This window comes from Oncorhynchus kisutch, linkage group LG19 (genome assembly GCF_002021735.2).
Source record: "Oncorhynchus kisutch isolate 150728-3 linkage group LG19, Okis_V2, whole genome shotgun sequence".
Classification (NCBI taxonomy): domain Eukaryota; kingdom Metazoa; phylum Chordata; class Actinopteri; order Salmoniformes; family Salmonidae; genus Oncorhynchus; species Oncorhynchus kisutch.
Window position 1 is genome coordinate 37,159,571 of NC_034192.2, and position 20,338 is coordinate 37,179,908.

The following is a 20,338-nucleotide window of genomic DNA, read 5'->3' on the forward strand; positions in this document are numbered from 1 at the left end:
TGTGCTCGATTTTAAACACCTGTCAGCAACGTGTGTGGCTGAAATAGCCGAATCCACTCATTTGAATGGGTGTCCACATGCTTTTGTATATACAGTGTAAGTAAATCCAATCAATTTTGAAAATAGTGAGATTGACCGATAACTGACACAGACATGGTGGCGTAGCAGGAAGATCGGAATGCCGTGAGTTTAAATCCCAGGTGAAGACATGTTGAATTGTAATTACTGTATACATTTAACATGAACAATGTAATCATGTATGTCTAAGTGTGTCAAATATATAACATACAATTGAATATATTGTATGTTAAAAGCACTGTTCGTGTGTGTGGGAGTCCCTGGCATTGGGACGAAGACAAAGAGCTATGAATGAATCAGTGGTTCACTAATCAGGGCCTCGATGGACTCAGCAACAGTAATAAGGGTTGGTGAGTTAAAAAAAAAATAATCAACAACAACAAAAAACACCAGGGGACCATAACAGAATGGCCTATGTTTTAAACGTCTTTGGACAATGGAATGTTCTTGCAACATTCCCATGAAACATGTCTAGAACATTATCATCTTAAATGAGAACATGGCAATCATACTCTGGGGACGTTCTGTTTGACATTAAGGGAATGGTCTCTTGGAAACAGTCCTTGTACATCACAGGAACATTCCCATGAAAACGTTAGATAATGACCCAATGAGACTCTGAAGGCAATGTTCTGGGAACGTTTGTTGCTCGCTGGATCGGCACTTCATTAGCAGAGAAGGAGAGAAAGGGAGGAAGAAAGAAAGAAAACAGAGTTTTTTAAATTCCCCCTCAGACTTATGCCCTGGGGTCAACTGAAAAACAGAAAGAGAATCATTCAGAAAGAGAATCAAGACAGATACTGTAGTTCACCACTCACACGTGTGCATGCCACATACAGACCCACAGGCTCACACACACACATTAGTTCTCAGACAAACCATTTCCAGTCATGGGAGACTACATCCTGTCAATGAGTTCACTGCAGATGCATTAAATTACTTCATTTGAATAGCAAACAGACAGACAAAGACTGAGAAGTTCACCTGGTATAGAGAGAAGAGAAATGTGTGTGTTTGTCAGGGGCAGATTGCAGGGCTGTATGGCCTTCTGTCACTTTGATCAGTTTACAGTTTCACCGCCTGAACCATGAAAACCCTCTGGCTGAGCAGAGATTCAGCATGACTAAGTGCACAAACACACACACACACACACACACAGACATGCCCCATATGACCATGCAGAGATGAGGTGTGACGATGGGCCTCATGCTTTTGGCTTCTGCTGCACCTGCTCTCCTGTGTGTGTGTGTGTGTGTGTGTGTGTGTGTGTGTGTGTGTGTGTGTGTGTGTGTGTGTGTGTGTGTGTGTGTGTGTGTGTGTGTGTGTGTGTGTGTGTGTGTGTGTGTGTGTGTGTGTGTGTGTGTGTGTGTGTGTGTGTGTGTGTGTGTGTGCGCGCATGTGCGGGCGCGGGCGCGTCCGTGTTAGTGCGTGTGCGTGTGCGTGCGTGCTTGCGTGCGTGTGCGTGCTTGCGTGTCCTTGTTTGATATTATTCCAGGACAAACACATTCTGCCAAATATCGACCAAATAGCTGGGAGGGTTGGACATGGTTCATGGTGTCCTCACTGTAGCATGTGACTATCAACATATGTACATGTGTGTGTGTTAGTGTTATGTGTACTACAGTGAACAGGGAATGGGAAAACACACAGTACTCAAGTATTGTCCTGTCCCCAATGCATAGCCTCTTGAACTTCTGAACCCTGACAGTAAGTGCAGCAAACTCTTAGCATTGTATTGATGACTATATTTACACAACTATAAATGTGTTACAGAAAGCCAAACAGCCTCCTTAGCTGGGCCTAAACACATTTTGCGTCATACTCTGGAGCCTCCAAATATAATATCAATAAATAAAATATTACATTGTTTTTTATTGCCCTCAAATCTTTAGGTAAGCCTACAGCTACAGAGGAGAGGAATAACAGCTTATGATCGAAGCTAGCAAAATGCCCTATCACACACACATACACAAATACAATTCACATATTCGCCAACTGTGTCACATGAAATACAGTGATGAAAAGTTGTGATGAATAGCTGTCGCCCAACTGTCTCTACCCTCTGTGGAGGGAGGGGGTGCAGAGGAGGACTGAGGGGTGCAGGGGGGGGGGGGCAAGAGGGAAGCAGAGGGGATCATAGGGTGGGATGAGTTTAGAACGCGGCTTCAACACCCTCCCTCAGAAAACACCGGAGGCGAGACATTGCCTGTATGCCAGCTGACCAATCATATCAGTCACTGTCAGAGGAAGTGGTCACGAAGCAAAGGGTACGGACAACACAAACACACTGTGAAATAATAACATACACTTCTATACCGTCTTAAACACAGTGTGCAATGAGTAAGATGCTACAAATAACAAACACACAATACAGAATCCTCACAAATAACACACACACAATACAGAATCCTCACAAATAACACACACAATCAGAATTCTCACAAATAACACACACAATACAGAATCCTCACAAATAACACACACACAATACAGAATCCTGGTGAATAACAAAAAATAAAAATCACAAACCGCACGCACCCACACTCACAAAAACATGAAATGCACAACGATACAAAAGGAGAATAGGATTAGGAGAGCGAGTGAGAGAAAACAAAACCATCCCAGGACTGTTATCATTCTCCAGAAATACACATTCATCCAGTCATCAGAGGGATTGTACTGCCGTTTTGCACAGAAGTAACAGACTAAAGTGTTGAGACAAAGCGGTAAAACCAAACAGGAACAAAGAAAAGCCGAGCTGGACCCATTGTGGATCCCAGGGGGAAGCTGGTGCATCATACCTCTGTACTCGTTCTCATTCTGGGGAGGTGGAGGTAGCACAAATATCTCTCCCAGACACTTTGGGTTTGTTCAGGATTCACACCATGCCTGAGAATGGAGACATCTTATCTTGTGGTATAATATTCATAATAATGTTATATGGACACAACCTAAAAAAAACACAGTCCCCTACAGGCCCCCGCAGGCCCCCACAGTCCCCTACAGGCACCATGTGATAAGCTATATTTTTTTATATTTTGCCTTGCTCCCTTCTGCTGCAGCAAAATGCATCAAATTGAAACTTCTAACTTTCCTTCTCCCCTGTGCTTCTCCTTTCTTGCTCTCTGCTTGCTCCCTCTACAAACACACACACACACATACTCACCTCATGTCCTGGGGGTAACAGTGATGGCTTGTGACAGCTCAGAACATGATGACATGGACAGCAGTCACAGAGCATCCAGTGGGGGAAATCCCCCTGAAATAAATATTGCACACACACCCAAACACACGGTGAGATACACACACACTCACTGTGACACTAACTCACACACACATCATACACCCCTCACTCTGGGAGATGAACACACAGCTAAGACAGGCAGGGAATGAAGCATCATAGACCATAGACCATGAAGCACCATAGACCTGCCCCACTGACGGATGTACTGTTAACTCTGAAACTGGTGTGTGTGTGTGTGTGTGTGTGTGTGTGTGTGTGTGTGTGTGTGTGTGTGTGTGTGTGTGTGTGTGTGTGTGTGTGTGTGTGTGTGCGTGCGTGCGTGCGTGCGTGCGTGCGTGCGTGCGTGCGTGCATAACAATACTTCTGGGGACCAGAAGACCCCACAAGAATAGTTAACAAACAAAAATTTGACCAAATGGGGACATTTTGTTGGTCCCCACAAGGTCAAATGTTATTTCTAGGAGCTTTAGGGTTAAGGTTAGAATTAGTGTTAGGATCAGAATTAGGTTTAGGGTTAGAAGCTAGGGTTAGATTTAGGGTTAGATTAGGTTTTTGGGTTAACTTTATAGTTAGGATATGGGTTAGGGTTAGGGTTAAGGTTAGGTTTTTGGGTTAAGGTTAGGTTTTCGGGTTAAGGTTAGGGTTAGGGTTAGACTTAGGGGTTAAGGAAAATAGGATTTTGAATGGGACTGAATTGTATGTCCCCACACACAACTGCACAAGACTGTGTCTTGTCTCTGAAAGCACGAACCACCGCATTTAACCATGGCAAGGTGACTGGGAATATGGCAGAATACAGAGTAGTTATTACCTCTGCATTTAACCATGGCAAGGTGACTGGGAATATGGCAGAATACAGAGTAGTTATTACCTCTGCATTTAACCATGGCAAGGTGACTGGGAATATGGCCGAATACAGAGTAGTTATTACCTCTGCATTTAACCATGGCAAGGTGACTGGGAATATGGCCGGATACAGAGTAGTTATTACCTCTGCATTTAACCATGGCAAGGTGACTGGGAATATGGCAGAATACAGAGTAGTTATTACCTCTGCATTTAACCATGGCAAGGTGACTGGGAATATGGCCGAATACAGAGTAGTTATTACCTCTGCATTTAACCATGGCAAGGTGACTGGGAATATGGCCGAATACAGAGTAGTTATTACCTCTGCATTTAACCATGGCAAGGTGACTGGGAATATGGCCGAATACAGAGTAGTTATTACCTCTGCATTTAACCATGGCAAGGTGACTGGGAATATGGCCGAATACAGAGTAGTTATTACCTCTGCATTTAACCATGGCAAGGTGACTGGGAATATGGCCGAATACAGAGTAGTTATTACCTCTGCATTTAACCATGGCAAGGTGACTGGGAATATTGCCGAATACAGAGTAGTTATTACCTCCGCAAGGCAATCAAACAGGCAAAACGTCAGTATCCAGACAAAGTGGAGTCGCAATTCAACGGCTCAGACACGAGACGTATGTGGCAGGGAAAACCAGTCACGTCACGGACACTGACGTCTTGCTTCCAAATAACACAGTGCCACCGACGCGGCCAGCTACCAAGGACTGTGGGCTCTCCTTCTCCGTGGCCGACGTGAGTAAGACATTTAAACGTGTTAACCCCAGACGGCGTCCCTAGCCACGTCCTCAGAGCATGCCAGACCAGCTGGCTGGTGTGTTTACGGACATATTCAATCTCTCCCTATCCCAGTCTGCTGGGGCCCATACGCTTTATGATGGCCAGCATTGTTCCTGTACCCAAGAATGCAGGTAACTGAACTAAATGACTATCGCCCCGTAGCACTCACTTCTGTCATCATGAAGTGCTTTGAGAGACTAGTCAAGGATCATATCACCTCCACCTTACCTGTCAACCTAGACCCACTTCATTTTGCGTACCGCCCCAATCGGTCCACAGACGATGCAATTGCCATCACATTGCCCACTGCCCTAACCCATCTGGACAAGAGGAATACCTATGCAAGAATGCAGTTTATTGACTACAGCTCAGCATTCAACACCATAGTACCCTCCAAGCTAATCATTAAGCTCGAGGCCCTGGGTCTGAACCGCGCCCTGTGCAATTGGGTCCTGGACTTCCTGACGTGTGGCCCCCAGGTGGTGAAGGTAGGAAACAACATCTCCACTTTGCTGATCCTCAAAACTGGGGCCCCACAAGGGTGCGTGCTTAGCCCCTTTCTGTACTCCCTGTTCACCTATGACTGAGTGGCCATGTATGCCTCCAACTCAATCATCAAGTTTGCAGACGACACAACAGTAGTGGGCTTGATTACCAACAACAACGAGGCAGCCTACAGGGAGGAGGTGAGGGCTCTGGGATTGTGGGGTCAGGAAAATAACCTCTCACTCAATGTCAGCAAAACAAAGGAGATGGTCGTGGACTTCAGGAAACAGCAGAGGGAGCACCCCCCATCCACATTGACGGGACAGTAGAGGTGAAGGTGGAAAGTTTTAAGTTCCTCACGTACATATCACTGACGAATTGAAATGGTCCACCCACACAGACAGTGTGGGGAAGAAGGCGCAACAGCTCCTCTTCAACCTCAGGAGGCTGAAGAAATTTGTCTTGTCACCTAAAACCCTCACAAACTTTTACAGATGCACAATCGAGAGCATCCTGTTGGCCTGTATCACAACCTGGTACAGCAACTGCACCGCCCACAACCACAGGGCTCTCCAGAGGGTATTGCAGTCTGCACAATGCATCACTGGGGGCAAACTTCCTCCCCTCCAGGACAGATCATCAAGGACAACAACCACCCCAGCCACTGCCTGTTCACCCCGCTATCATCCAGAAGGCAAGGTCAGTAAAGGTGCATCATAACTGGGACCAAAAGACTGAAAAACAGCTTCTATCTCAAGGCCATCAGACTGTTAAATAGCCATCACTAGCACAGAGAGGCTGCTGCCTACACATAGACTTGAAATCGTTGGCCACTTTAATAAATGGAACACTTGTCACTTTAATAATGTCAGTTTAATAATGTCACTTTAATAATGTTTACATATCTTGCATTACTCATCTCATATGTATATACTGTATTCTATACTATCTATTGCATCTTAGCCTTTGCCGCTCTGAAATTGCTCATCCATATATTTGTATTTTATTATTCCATTTCTTTACTTAGATGTGTATGTATTAGGTACTTGTTATGGAATTGTTAGATATTACTTGTTAGATACTACTGCACTGTCGAAACTAGAACCACAAGCATTTCGCTATACTCACAATAACATCTGCTAAACACGTGTATGTGACCAATAACATTGTATGTGTGTGGGTGTGCATGCATGTAAGTGAATCGGGCAGAGCTTGGCGCTTCCTCTACTTTCTAAAGAGGCAGGATGGAGATTCCCTGTACCCTATCAACCTGGGACACTGCAGACAGAGGCACACACACTCACACACGCACACACACACACATACACACAATGAAGGCAGTAGGATGCATAAAGGAGAAAAATAAAACCGAAGAAGGGAGACAGAATGAGAAGGATGGAGAGAGTTGAATGGAGAGAGTTGAATGAAGAGAGTTGAATGGAGAGAGTTGAATGGAGAGAGGTAAGAGGGATAGAAGAGAGATAGAGAGAGAAAGGAGGAACACATCCGTTTGTCTAGCGTGACATGAACCATGAGTCATAGACCCACTCAGTGACATGCCATCCTCAGTGCACCCCTAACAGTGCCAGAGGGTCTGCCCTAAAGGGTACTGTGACATCATACCACGTGCATCACTCCCATAAATCCAGCATGACATCACCAGTGACAGTATTTACTTTTAATCAACATTTAGATTATTTGGGAAAGACGGCTGCACATGCGCACAAGCATGAACACATACGCATGCACACCAGTGGAGACTGCAAAGGGGAGGACGGCTCATAATAATGGCTAAAATGGAGTGTAATGGCTGGAATGGAGTAAATGGAATGGGATCAAACACATGAAAACCCTCAAAAATGTATTTGATTCTCCATTCCGGCCATTATTATGAGCCGTCCTCCCCTCAGCAGCCTCCACTGATGCACACACACACGCACTCATTCACTCCTATATTTACACACACAACCAAATCTAGAACATGACATAGACAGAACGACAGGAAAAGTGTTTGTGTGAGGGACTAGCCGAGGAATCCAAGGTCATTCCGTTCATGTGTCTTCATATGGTGGTATGCCACCAATCAGGAAACAGCTAGAGGACATACAGCAAATCAGTGAACAGCTTGAGGAGAGCCAACCAACCAAAATCTTATGAGGAGGATCGGTAATTGGAAGCTGCATGTTGTAAGTTAATGTTGATTTCTCTATGTGTAACACAGAGATAATGTATCTGTGATAATGCTGCAACGGGGCAGTAGTTTGAAGGACAAAGTGACAACGTTTGAAGGTCTGGTCTGCACTGTTATTCGTGTCTATGTCTGTCATTGTGTTGATCTGCGTCTGAGTAACAGAGAGAGAGAGAGTGCTTCTGTCCCCAACCAAGGAGGGCCTACAGCAGTACCTAGATCTTCTGCATAGATTCTGTCAGACCTGGGCCCTGACCGTAAATCTCAGTAAGACAACAATAATGGTGTTCCAAAGAAAGGTCCAGCTGCCAGGACCACAAATTCCATCTAGACACCGTTGCCCTAGAGCACACAAAAAACTGTACATATCTCGGCCTAAACATCAGCACCACGGGTAACTTCCACAAAGCTATGAACGATCTGAGAGACAAGACAAGAAGGGCTTTCTATGCCATCAACAGAAACATAAAATTCAACATACCAATTAGGATCTGGCAAAAAATATTTCAATCAGTTCTAGAACCCATTGTCCTTTTTGGTTATGTGAGGTCTGGGGTCCGCTCACCAACCAAGAGTTCACAAAACGTGACAAACACCAAATTAAGACTCTGCATGCATAATTCTGCAAAGAATATCCTCTGTGTACAACATAAAACACCAAATAATGCATACAGAGGAAAATTAGGCCAACACCCTCTAATTATCAAAATCCAGAAAAGAGACATTAAATTCTACAACCACCTAAAAGGAAGCGATTCCCAAACCTTCCATAACAAAGTCATCCCCTACAGAGAGATGAACCTGGAGAAGAGTTCCGTAAGCAAGCTGGTCCTGGGGCTCTGTTCACAAACATTAAACACACCCCACAGAGCCCCAGGACAGCAACACAATTAGACCCAAACAAATCATGAGAAAACTAAAATAATAATTATTTGACACATTGGAAAGAATTTTAAAAACAAAGCAAACTAGAATGCTATTAGGCCCTAAACAGAGAGTACACAGTGGCAGAATACCTGACCACTGTGACTGACCCAAACTTAAGGAAAGCTTTGACTATGTACAGACTCAGTGAGCATAGCCTTGCGATTGAGAAAGGCCGCCATAGGCAGAACTGGCTCTCAAGGAAAGACAGGCTATGTGCCCACTGCCCTCAAAAGGAGGTGGAAACTAAGCTGAGCTTCTAACCTCCTGCCAAATATATGACCATATTAGAGACACCTATTTCCCTCAGATTACACAGACCCACAAAGACTATTAAAACAAATCCAATTTTGATACTCCCATATCTACTGGGTGAAATACCACAGTGTTCAATCACAGCAGCAAGATTTGGAATCTGTTGCCACAAGGGCAACCAGTGAAGAACAAACACCATCGTAAATACAACCTATATTTACGTTTATTTTCCCTTTTGTACTTTAACTATCTGCACATAATTACAACACTGTATATAGACATATGACATTTGAAATGTCTTTATTCTTTTGGAACTTTTGTGAGTGTAATGTTTACTGTTCATTATTTGTTTATTTCACTTTTGTTTATCATCAATTTCACTTGCTTTGGCAATGTAAACATATGTTTCCCTTGCCTATAAAGCTGCCTTAAATTCCAAATGAATTGAGAGACAGACACAGAGATATATGCGCGGAGAGTGACACACAGAGAATGTGAAACAGTGCTCAGTGAATGCATTCGGCTTTAACTGGAGAGACAGTTTAGGCAGAAATCCCATATCTCTTCCATCTCATTACTCTGCGAGGGCTGGGGGATGGTTTGGACGGGAGGATGTAGGGATGGGCAGTGGTAACAGCGGAGGGAGGAGGGATGGAAGGGTATTTAGGGTGAAGGACGGGGGAAGGGTTGCATCTCCTCTGCTTATTGTTCTGAGTCATCAAAGTCGGGCCAAAAGGCCTCCGATTCCATTAAACATGAACTCAGATTCGCTCTCCTTTTGTCTCTCTTGCTGTCACACACTCTCTCTCCCTTTGCTGTTTTGTAAGAAACTGTTTCTTATACCGTTGTATAATTGGTGAAAGTTAATTAAAGATAGTTGATAGAATGCTAATTCATCTTTAGACCTGCTCCTGCTCAGAGCGGAGTTGCATTCCTCCATTTTAAGAAATAAACCTGCAGTTACCGTTGACTATTTGTCTCTCCATCCTCTACCCCTCTTTTACCGACCACTCCGCCCCTCTCTCGTTCTCCTTCTGCACATCCCACGACACACACAAGTCAAATGCAACGGTCTCCTGTGTCCAGTGTGTATGTGTTCAGATCCGTCTGCATCTGGAGTTCCAGATGACCCCTGACAGTGTCTGTGACAGACAGAGGTGTGGATCCGTGTCAGGGTGTCTCAGAGGAAGGCTTCTGTTCCACAACAGGCCAATAGGGACAATATGCTAAACGGATCTCATTCACTCTCCATGCATAAGGCTACTTAGAGCCAGGTCATTCAGCTTGGAATAATAACCTCTCTCTCTTTAGCTGGTGAGTGGTCATGAATCATCAAATGAGATACGAAGAAAGGATAGTGAAACAAAATGAGAGGAAGCAAGGGTAGAGTAAGGGAAATGCCCAAAAGAGGGAGAATATAGAGAGTGGAAGAGAACAATAAAATGAAAGAGTATAAGGAGTCAAAACGTGAGTAATCCTGTATGGTTACATTACGCAGTACAGAGGTCACATTGCCTGGAGACAGCCTGGTGAAAGGCTCACCATGAACAGACAACCCCTTCCATGTGATGGAGCTAACAGCCGTGCACTAGGCAACAGGCCAGACGCACGGCTATGTCGATGCTCCATATGGGGTCAGAGTAGAGTAGCATAAGTGGGTCACCGGCCAGGGTAAACAAGTTAATGTGTTGATCATTGCATATATCATAGGTCAGACTGTGGAAAAATGTGTTGGTTAAAAAGTGTTAAACACATCATATGCTGCCTTGTAGTACCGGTTCATTGTCTTTTGGGACTATTTTATTATTTTGATCAAGTGCCTAGTCCTTAACCAAACCCTAATCTCTACCCTTAAACAATCTGAAAGAACTGGATGGTTGTGTCATCTGATTCTTATAGCCTGCGTTTACACAGGGAGCCCAATTGTAATGTTTTTTTTCCCCAAATGGCAAAAGAACACATCGGGTTGGTCAAAAGACAAATAATTGAGCAAAAGATCAGAATTGGTCTCTGTGTAAAACACATCCTTCTGGCTTCCATCTGTACCCAGGAGTGAACCTTATGAGGATATAAGGAGAGGAAGCTTCTTTGAAACATTGAGAGCCATTCCTCCCTCTCTAAAATAAACCACCATGCCTTAGAAAGAACTGTGACACCACCCTATGGCGGTTTGCAGTTATTACAGTTTAAAAAGGTGCAAATAAATAAAGCCAGCCACCAACTGACAAGAAACACAACGGAAAGATTAACGGCTGAAAGTAGCAGGTGGCCGCGGCGTGCGAGCGATCACCTGGCGGGTGTTAACGAACACATGTAGTAGCGACAGGAAATTGATGGATCATGTTCTGTGGAGAGGCGATAGGATTGCCTGAGGGCGGGTGTCCTATACTCTGGTGCGTTTCCGCGACATGAAACAGACAGATCAGTGTATAATGTATTTTATTAACGAACCACCACCTAAAGTCTAACACATCCAGAACACAAATCAATTGAGCACAATCAAACCTAACTGCACCACAGCTCATAATACAAAAAAAAAACGAACCTGTACAAAATGTGATTTAAAAAGTTAATGTCAAGCCTTATATTTGGTATACAGATATTCATATATTTATACAGTATATATATGTGCCACTGCAGTCAGACAAACTGATCATATTTAATAAGGAACAAAAATAAAGAGAAATAGAATTAGAGAAACTTCAGAGGAATACAGTGAAACATGTTGTCGTGGTAACAATGAGCAACAGGAATGACGAGGTAAACAGCCAGGCAGAGAAACTAAACAAAAACAAACAGAAGTTCTACAGAGAGGCAGCGGAGTGGCATGGACCTTTACGTGTCAACTACATGGAGAGGTCCGTGTGGACACCCAAGTCTAAACACACACACACACAATCAGAAACACTAAAATACAGTATCATACACACACTCAACGCTGGTACATACCAACACCAGGAATCATACAGATAGACACGTTCCTGCGCACACACAGCAGCTGAAGGACATTCAGAGCTAGAGAGATGCAATGGGTGTGTGCTGGACCAGTGGGAATGGAGTATAAAGAGAGGACAGAAGGGAAAGAGCGCTAAAGGAGAGATGGAGGGCAGTGCTACAAGTGTCAGCGTGGTTGTGCCCCCTGCTGGTCACTCCGAGTCTCGCTGGACCTCGGAGGCATCAGCCCTACAGATGGGACACGTCCTGTTAGCCTGGAGAGAGACAACCAGAGGGAGGGAGAGTGACAATGTCAGTTAACCCGCAGGGATAACTTGATCATTACAGGGAAACAACTCCAGATTTGAGGGAACTAAGAATGAAGACGTTTCACAGCATCTAGGAAAGTACGTTTGCCAACTAGTTGATCCTGAATTGTGAAATACTAGAGCGAGAGAAACTCACCCTGAGCCACTTGTCCACACACTTCCCATGGAACTCGTGACTGCAGGGTAGAACCCGCAGCAGCTGACGAGACTCAAAGTCACTCATACACACCACACACCTGCAAATCAACAGTACAATGTTATTACAACAGAAACGCAACACCAACAGTATGATCCGATTGATAAATGCAGAGGATAATATCCTCATATTCCATTCTGATAGGGGATGTACTCACAGCGTCTGTTCTGATTGGTGGTTGTTGGGGTTGAACCTATAGGAAGGCAGCTGTTCAATGTCTCCCTTGGTCAGTCCTCTGAGTTTGGCCTCTCCAAGACGCTCAGCCAGGTTGAGAAGGGCCTCATAGTTCTCCACCTCTCCGTCATCTACGTCCAGCTCCAGGCTGATGGCAGGGCCTGTTGGCTGGACTGGCAGCATGGAGCTGACAGAGGGAGAGAAACCCACTTACCTACAGACACTGTGTGCCTACACAGTGCATTAGAACTGAGGAGAGTGGCAGATACATGCTGTACATGAAAGCTCAGCAGTATTTACACAAATATGCTGTGCCACAAGGGTAGGTTTCTTCCACACAATATGGCAGCGTCTCCAGATTCTCTAAACTACAACTCCCATGATGTCAAGCTAGAAGCGGATGGTGGACTTACAGGAAGTAAGGCAGGAAACTGGGGTGGTAAGGCGAGGGTGGCAGTGGCTGCTGGGAGCGGTAGCGTCGTCCTGGGATACGTCGTGGCATGAAGCTGGGATACGACTGAGAGAAGATATGTGGCATCGTCAACATCGCTGGCAATACCAGATTTTAAAATAAAGCCAACAGCCTTTTAAAATGGCTTAAAAGATAATGATGCAACCATCACCCTGATGTGTGATAAAGGTGGTTTGAAGAGAATGGCAGAGAGAGACACTCACCACTCCAAAGAACTCCTGTGGCAGTGGATCATGGGAAAGGAAGTGGAGCTGTGTGGAGTGGGGGGGCAGGCCGGGGTGGCCTGCGGGGGGGTAGTGGAGACCGGCCCCTAAGGACAAGTGTTCCCCCAACAGCTCCACGTCATTCTCTATCCTCTGTAATGGCTAGGAGGGAGGGAGAGAGAAGGGGGGGGGGGGGCGGTTGATTACATAAGAGCAAGTGGAGCTACCCAAATAGTTAAATGATTACCTACAACTTCAATTACTAACTGAAATACTGCTTTAAGTCGCTAATGGAGGTTCAAATTGCTAATGCCACTCACCGATCTGGCCTGCTGTGTGGGGTAGGGTCCAAACTGTCCTGGCTGGGGGAGGTGAGGGGGATGGTGGGGGAGGTGAGGGGGATGGTGGGACAGGTGGGGAGGGGGCAGGAGAAAGGTGGGGTCACTGGACAGCAGGGAGGGGAATGGGTAGGGCATGGGCAGGTGCTGCACAGAGCATGTCTGCAGAACCTGAGACCGAGATGGAGCCATTTAAAATACACGATTCTATTACAATATAGATGACAGATAATGAAGCATTATGTACACATAAAAATACATGCTGATGGAAAACGGAGGGAATTAGACCCATATGAAGTAGGCATACCGTGCAAACTATATCAGACAAACAGACAGGGTAGTTGAACTCACCGATGGAGGAACACTGCAGACAGGGTAGTGTTGTCCACTGAAGACCACCGAGCATGCTGGGAGCTGCGGGGGGGCAGAGCGGGGAGACAGGCCGGGGGGTGCGCCAGGGGGAGAGACCGGGTACGACACCTGAGAAGAACCCTGGAAGCAGAAGTCAAAAGGTCAGAATTCAAACCACCACGTCACCCGAACGCCCACATAGAAGGATAAAGATGCCTCTAATCACATTCAATAATGTTTGATTGGCAACTATAGAAACAAAATGGCTTCTTGTTTCCCCACTGACCTGGTCATGAAGGTCCAGCACCACACTGCTCTGCTGCTGAGGGGGGTGCTGGGGGTGGGCGGCAGGGTGCATCAGCCTGGGGGACAGGTTAGGAGGGTGGTGGAGGGGGCGTGGGGATAGGTTGGGGGGGTGGTAGGGGCGCTCCTCTGGCCCCCGGGGGGGTTGCTGATTGTAGGGGTAACTCTGAGGGGGGACGGGGTGGCGGTAGTTCTCATCCTGAGGCCCTGCTGAGAGGCCGTGGTGAGGGTGAGAATGATGATGGTGCGGGTTGTGGTGATGGTGGTGGTAGTGGTGATGATGATGTTGTTGTTGTTGTTGGGGGTGAGAGTTGTGATGAGGGTGGGAGGTGAGACGGTCACGGCGGCCACGCTGGCGTCTCATTGGAGGACTGGGGAGAGAGGACGCTTGACATTATTACATCACAATTTATACCAAACATCCTCATCCTATCACAACAGATAATGCCCCAAGGAAAAATTACTACACACGGATTCTGTGTCATTGACACACACACACACTTACCTGCGGCGGTTGCGAACAGGAGTGTGGCATCGCTCTGGCAGGTAGTGGGGGTGTGGCCTGCGACTGGGTGGGGGTGTGGCCCAGGTAGTGGGGGTGTGGGGTAGCTCCCAGGGACGAATGGGAGAGGATGGGGTGGAGGGAGGGGCAGAGCTCAGATCTAACATAGACTGCTGGGAAAGACGCTGTCGCTTTGGGCTAGGACTGTCCTCCATCTATAGATGAGACAGCGAGAGAGATAAGGGAGTAGAAAGACAGCATGGTGTTAAATAAGGCTACAGCATTCCTACTGCTGTGTTGGTACAACAGGGAGAGGTTAATATCCTCACCTTGTCCCGCTCATCACTGCAGATGTTATCAGGGTGGTAGTGCAGGACACCTACAGGCCACAGAGAATAACAGGAGGGTCAAGCCAAGCTATAGGCCCCACAAAACCTCAAAGCTCAGACTTGGGTGGGCCTGGCTAACAGGTACACAGGTACACACCAGTAGTCATGCTCCTTTAAACCATGTCTGCAAGTACCATTTGTAGAGAAAGTAGCAGCCCAAATTGTGTCAACAAATATGCACGTATTATAGCTGGATAAAGTCTGCTCGGTCTAGGGCAGGGTTTCCCCAAATTCGTGTTTTTTTTCTAGAACTACACAGATGCTTCAAATCTACACGTTTTGATCATTTGAATCAGCTGCGTAGTGTTAGGGAAAAAAACAAAAAGTGCAACCCTTGGGGACCCGAGGATGAGTATGGGAAACTGGTGTAGGGCTTCAAATTGCCTGGTTCAGTGTCTGCCACTGACAAGAGGGAGAACCACTCTAAGACGTAACAATAATCTTGCTGTTCTCAAATATAAAAACGACCCCCTCTGCTGCCTCAATCTTACACAGACACAATCCCCTCCAATCACCAACAGGCAGAGATGCCCTTGAACTGTGGGGATGGAGTTTGCTTTAAAACAGTCCTCTGAAAACACCTCCCTCCCCAGCCTCCCAACTCCAAACTAGCCCCCTCCCTCCCTCAGTCGCTTCAGAAACAACAGATCTGAGAGCAATCCCATCGCTCCTCTCTGCTGCTCTGTGAAGTCAGGGGAGAGTGACAGCTCAAAGACGCCCCGCCAGCAGAACAGAACAGAGCAGCCAGGCGACTGGCGCTCAGCTCCGACAGGGAGGGACAGAGATCCAGACATTGGGCTGGTTGAGGATTGCCAGGTTATAAGGCGTAGTCCTAGAATCTGGGCCTCAGCACAGAGCCAGCAGCTGCATACAACCCTGGTTCCAGGATTGAGCCACTAGTCTAAGCTGCTCTTCCATGAGCCCAAAACACAGAGTTTATCTGTTTGAGCTCAGAGAGGGAGAGAAACCGTGGACAAATGCACAGACATATTTTCAACACCTCCAAATCCAGTCCTAACACATTCCCCTGAAAGTGATGTTCAGAGGTGTGACATGCTGAGAGCTCTGCTCACAGAACACACAGACCGAAAAATCACACACAGGGTATTCAAGTAGAGGCCTCTGCAGCTGCTTAGAGCAGGGAGTGTGTGTGCCACACAAGCATGTTCAAAAGTGTGCGTATGCGCAAGTGTTATTTTCGGTCTGGATGGCAAACATGCTATTACAAAAGCTCTCCATTAAAAGCTTGCATTCATAGGCCTTTCTGCCTCTAGGGAATCCACTCTGTTATAACTGTAACCGGTTTCTTCAGAGGTTAGTGGAAGCCACGATAGACTACTGGGTAAACACAGACTGACGTCACTGTTGAAAGCATGACCGAGTAACCATTACTGTTTGAACATGCCATTATGGCTCACATGGGAAACTCTTCAGTGTGTGTTCCATCCCACCATAGGTGGCAGTATTCTCATAGCTCATTGACATCTGCCTCAGTGGTTGGCGATATCCAGATATTCATAGTCATACCATTTCTGTACCACACCAGTGTATATGGTATTACCGAATGTGCACACAAGGGGCGCCATTTTAAAAAATGAAATGCAAATGCAGGCACAAAAGAATTTAGGCAACAGGGATGTTGATCCAGGTGGTGGTTGAATGTCTCTGCTGTAACCAAGAAGCTTGATCTAGACATCTAGCCACTTCGCTAGAAAACTAAATGCATAGCTGGAACCCTGAGCTGGATATCATCTGACACGTCTTAGATTTCTTATATAATTACTGAAAATATAAAACGCAACAAGTAACAATTTCAAAGACTTTGCTGAGTTAGAGTTCATAAGGAAATCAGTCAATTTAAATATATTAATTAGGCCCTAATCTATGGATTGCACATGCCTGGGCATGGATGCAGGCATGGGTGGGCCTGGGAGGACATAGGCCCACCCACTGGGGGTAAAACATGGGACCAACACTTTACATTGAACAAAAATATAAAACGCAACATAAGCAGTATTATGAAATACCCTGGTGTACAGTATATCTCCCAGGCCTACTGCCTCAGACATATATTACTACAACATAGAAATTGTGTAGCACAAAACATGAGTATTTTCTTTTCTGGAAAACAATTTAGGTTATCAAGCCATAACACACATTCTGCACACCTCCATATGCTAATTTACCTTGTCCACAACTGTCCTGTCCAGCTCCCTCACTCACCATTTGTTCAAAGCTCCCTTAAATGCTCTGAGAAGGTGGCATGAGCAATCTTTCAATAACTGAAATGTGTTCATGTTGTTTGGAAATCTAAGCAATTTATAGGTCAGGGAGACTGGATGGACGGGCCAGTCGCATAAGCAGTGAGGAAACTACTAACTGAGTCACAGCCCATTGGAGGTTCAAATATGGTTGTTGGCATCTTATCTTTTTAGACAAAAAGCTAGAACATTGCACTGACGAGGAGCAAGACTGCACTGTTTACATGTCAAGCCTGGCACATGCTAAATCACAAAAGGTACACTAATGTATGCACGGGGTGTGCTACATCTAGATTCGTATGGAAAGGGAGCCTTGAAGCTTACCGGTGCCGGGGTGTCTGTGTGCTCCGTGGGAAGGGTGGCGTTGCGCCCCACCGGACAGGTAGTTCCCCTGGGTGTGCTGGTTCTCCGAATAGCTACCGCGCACTCCGTGCGGAACCCAGCCGGGGTTGTTCTGTTGAGGGTAATTCACCCCGATCCCTCCGCTGGCATTCATCATGTTCCCATTGTTGATTGTGTTATTGCCGTTGCCACCACCGTTCATGCCATAATGAAAGAAACCTGAACGTGACCGAGTCCTCGGCGGATCCATGGCTGAAGGAGGCGGTGGTAGGTGGGCGTAATGGAGGTATATCTGGGAGAGATGGTTTGCCGTAGCCTCCCTCTCGCCTGGCCGCCACTCCTTGCTATCTTCCTAATCGGCCTGTTCTAGAGAGTATCTTCTTTCGCATGAACCGCTTGGTTTGGGGCGTAGGTAAAACGGAAAGCGGCGGGTGTACGAGTAGTCCTCTACTGTCGTTCGTACACCATCAGCAGCGACGGGTATTTCCTGTCAGCTCTCCCCTCTGCCGGTGTTGCGCGTCACTGTCAGTCAACACTCCAAAAACGGCTTTATTTGTATCCCTAGAGGTCGATTTGGTATGTTAGTTTGTTCTGTCATTGCAATACACCGTGTGCAATCGAAATAAAAACAAACAATACAGATTGGCACATTATAACAAAAACTTTAGTGAATGTATCTGGGCTGTACCCCTTCGGGTTTTTTCTATTGTCTCATCAGCTATGAAGCTTGGTTGGCGACTAACGTTACTGGCTTTCTACTTTTCCTGGTGAAATGGCACGCAAGCTAGCCAGAGTTCACATTCAGTTAGCTAGTTAGAATATTTGCTAGTTTGATAACGTTAACACAGCTGGCGTTGTAATAATATTAACTGTCGCTAGCTAGCCAACAAACTTAGCTTGCTGCTGTTTAGCATATTATAGCTAGCTGGATCGCGGGCTAGCTTACGTAAGCTAACAAAACCACGGTTCAGAAGTGCTAAATTCCTACATAAAACCTTCCTGTAATATTTATCTGATTCTACATTACTAACTACGCTTTGTTACTACTAACATTTTAACTCAACCCGTCGTTAACGAATTTATTGCTAACATGAAAGCTATCTTGGCTAGCAGGAGGAAAACAATTTCGCTGCCGACATTACCAAGCCTTACAGAGAGTTAGCAAGAATGTCTGCTCATTGGCATGCATGCTGCTAACCTTTTTAGACGATGTTGGTTGATCCGAGATAGGCGCGGTCGAATGCCTTGCCCGATCTTCAAATAATGTTGTTCTTCATACGATTTAAATCCCCACCACGAAATGTACATTCACCGCTGAAGCTAGTGGTGTTTTCTCTGGAGATGTCAGTGGGGAGCGTAAACGGAGATCAATCATTGGGATTTTCAGATCTCTGGTCAGACCGATCTAATCGAGTACATAAATCTCTGACGACACATTCGTTACATTGTGCAAAAATCCTCAAAGACATACCACACCTAGAATATATTTATTAGTGCATATGTTTTATTTCAATCAGTGGTGTCTTTTTCAGGACATATTGTTGATTATCCCGATAACAAATGATCACTGCATTGATTCGCTTTGTCTGGTAAACGACTGGGAAGAATCAACCTAATTAATAATTCAGTAGTCTTGTTTCAGTACTAAGGAATTGGGTTTGGTATCAGCCAGTCAAAAGTTTGGACACACCTACTTTAAGGCTTTTTCTTTATTTTTGCTATTTTCTACATTGTAGAATAGTGAAGACATCAAAACTATGAAATAACACATATGGAATCATGTAGAAAGAAAAAAAGTGTTAAACAAATCCAAATATATTTTATATTTGAGATTCTTCAAAGTAGCCACCCTTTGCCTTGACAGATTTGCACACTCTTGGCATTCTCTCAACCAGCTTCATGAGGTAGTCACCTGGAATGCATTTCAATTAACAGGTGTGCCTTGTTAAGTCAATGTGTGGAATTTCTTTCCTTAATGCGTTTGAGCCAATCAGTTGTGCTGTGATAATGTAGGGGTGGTATACAGAAGATAGCCCTATTTGGTAAAATACCATATTATGGCAAGCTTTGCACACTCTTCACATTCTCTCAACCAGCTTCACCTGGAATTATTTTCAACATTCTTGTAGGAGTTCCCAGATATGTATATTTATTATGGATCCCCATTAGCTCTTCCTGGGGTCCGGCTAAATTAAGGCATTTATACAATTACAATACATTCATTACAGAATTCACAACACACTAAGTGTATACCCTCAGGCCCATACTCCACATCTACAATGCAAAATCCATGTGTATGTGCATGTATGTTATTGTTACGTACACCTCTAGGAAGAGGGAACGCAACACTCTGCTACAACTCAACTCCCCCTGGAGTGAAAGAGGTATGGGACTGTAGGTGCGAGTAAGGATGACAAAGGCAGACAATGATACCGTTTACAGGGAATTTATTCCGTCACACAAGTAATTTTGGGGAAAGGGGGCTGGACGGAACCAAATCAAAGAAATTAAGTGTCAAAGCCCCCTCTCCTACCTTACCTGCCTACCCACTACTTACCTATCTTAGCACCACCTGGTGCGCTAACCAAAATACAGGGGGTGGTCCGCCCAGGTCTTACCTAGTGTGTATAGACAGTAAATACTACGGGTTATGTATGCCCACAGGCCTCTTGCCTAAGCACTCCCTAGGTGCCTTCCCTTTCCCCCCTGGGAACAA

At 45.5% G+C, this 20,338-nt stretch overlaps 1 protein-coding gene across 1 annotated transcript; it reads right to left on the bottom strand.

Annotated features, from left to right (window-relative positions):
- Window positions 1-11,250: 11,250 nt before the first annotated feature.
- On the bottom strand, window positions 11,251-19,065 carry LOC109880696 (E3 ubiquitin-protein ligase RNF38). The gene is made up of 12 exons (XM_020472882.2): window positions 18,821-19,065; window positions 17,605-18,183; window positions 14,960-15,009; window positions 14,634-14,845; window positions 14,112-14,499; window positions 13,826-13,966; window positions 13,457-13,645; window positions 13,137-13,298; window positions 12,875-12,978; window positions 12,445-12,648; window positions 12,228-12,327; window positions 11,251-12,037 (listed from the first exon to the last, which is right to left on the bottom strand). The coding sequence occupies exons 2-12, from the start codon at window positions 17,870-17,872 to the stop codon at window positions 11,975-11,977; spliced, it is 1,881 nt and encodes a 626-aa protein (XP_020328471.2). The 5' UTR covers window positions 17,873-18,183; window positions 18,821-19,065; the 3' UTR covers window positions 11,251-11,974.
- Between the last annotated feature and the right edge of the window lie 1,273 nt (window positions 19,066-20,338).